This window comes from Cynoglossus semilaevis, chromosome 17 (assembly GCF_000523025.1).
Source record: "Cynoglossus semilaevis isolate Cse_v1.0 chromosome 17, Cse_v1.0, whole genome shotgun sequence".
NCBI classification, from domain to species: Eukaryota; Metazoa; Chordata; class Actinopteri; order Pleuronectiformes; family Cynoglossidae; genus Cynoglossus; species Cynoglossus semilaevis.
Window position 1 is genome coordinate 15,472,419 of NC_024323.1, and position 1,567 is coordinate 15,473,985.

Consider the following 1,567-nt stretch of genomic DNA (forward strand, 5'->3'; position numbering starts at 1 on the left):
GGGATCCACGGGTTCCAGAAAAGGCCAGGCCATTTTGTGAGACTGTTTTACAAAAAGATCAGACTCTTAATAATTAATCTGATTAATTAGCTGTGGCACGTCCAATGTTAATGATGATGAATCATGGTCCCAATTTGTCCCCATTAATCATGACGTTCAATAACACTTTTCACAAATCTGTCTGGACCCCGGCTACGCACCCCGGCTACAGACAGGTTAGAGAGTTGAAAGATGCACTTCCCAAAAAAAGTCCTGAAAAAAGTTGTTTTGAATCATTTAGAAGTCAAATAAAGGAAGGAAAGTGAACTAGTTGTCATTGTGACAGAACACACCACTGCACCAAATCAAATGTGACCTCTGCTTTTAACCCATCACCACAGCCAGCAGGGGGCAGCGTTAACACCCGTGGAGCAGTGTGTGAGGACGGTGCCACATTCAGAGCACCTCAGTGGTAACTTGGCAGATGGTGGACTCGAACCTGAAACCTTCCGGACCCACGTCCGCTTCCTTAACAACTATGCCACCCACCTAAAACTGTCTGAACCGAGTCATGTGACACAGACCAACAAGTAAACGTGCAAAGATTGAAAACACTCTTCACCTGTAGGGAGCGTAATATTCTCTTTATCCCCTCGTAGTCCTTATCCGTCAGAGGCGTGAGGACCGTCATGGCGTCTTCGGTCGACTGACACTGCGGACACACGTACACGTCTATGTGATTGGCCTCGCTCTGCAGGATGCCCACACAGCGCCCGTGGTACCAGTTTTGGCAACGATCGCAGCCAATGTAAAACCTAAAGGAGAAATTGTGATGCATCATGGGAAAAGAGTCAGGCTATGAAAGTTCAAAGGATTCTTAAGATATTCCATGTGACATACTGTGACTCGTCGTACGGTGTCCGACAGATGCAGTACAGTTCCTCGTTACTTTCTCCTTCCTGTCCACGTTTACAGTCATTACAAACAAAGTCCTCCAGCTTCTTGGCTTCCTTCTCGGTGATTCCGACACAGGCGCCATGAAACCAGTTGGAACACAAGTCACAGCCGATGTAAAACCTAGAGAGAGAAGGTCCAATTAAAGCTGCGTTCACTCCTGATGGACAACCAATCAGCTGACAGAGCTTACTTTGATTCGTCATAAGGAGTTTTGCAGATGCAGTACAGCTTGGTGTCCCTGTGATCCCCGGAGGAAGAGGATAACTTCTTCTTCTTCTTGTGTTTGGATGCACTGGAATCTCTGTCCTTGTCTTTGTCTTTGTCCTGATCCCTGGCCTTGTCTTTGTCCCGATGTTTGTCCCGCTCTCGGTTTCTCTCCTTGTCTCTATCCCTGTCTCTGTCTTTGTCCCGCTCTCGTTTCTTGTCCTTGTCCTGGCGTCGCTCACTCTCCCTGTTCCTGTCTTTTTCCTTCTCCTCTTCTCTGTTGCGTTTGTAAAATGACTGAGGTGAGGTTACTGTGCGGCTACTGTGAGAGGAATGTGTTGAGTGAGGGTGAGGGATGGGGGAGTGTGAAGAAGTGGAAGCTGCTTTGGCAGGTGGAGCAGCAGCAGCGGCAGCAGGCGCAGCAGCA

At 48.2% G+C, this 1,567-nt stretch overlaps 1 protein-coding gene across 1 annotated transcript in view; it reads right to left on the reverse strand.

Moving 5' to 3' along the window:
- Nucleotides 1–1,567, reverse strand: part of bptf (bromodomain PHD finger transcription factor) — a 23,310-nt gene that overhangs the window by 3,674 nt on the left and 18,069 nt on the right. The window contains exons 29-32 of the mRNA XM_025064484.1: nt 1,127–1,493; nt 880–1,056; nt 602–794; nt 1–42 (exon numbers count right to left, since the gene is read on the reverse strand). The exon at nt 1–42 is cut by the window's left edge and continues 37 nt beyond it. Of these exons, the coding sequence (XP_024920252.1) occupies nt 1–42; nt 602–794; nt 880–1,056; nt 1,127–1,493 (779 nt within the window). The remainder of the gene's footprint in view (nt 43–601; nt 795–879; nt 1,057–1,126; nt 1,494–1,567) is intronic.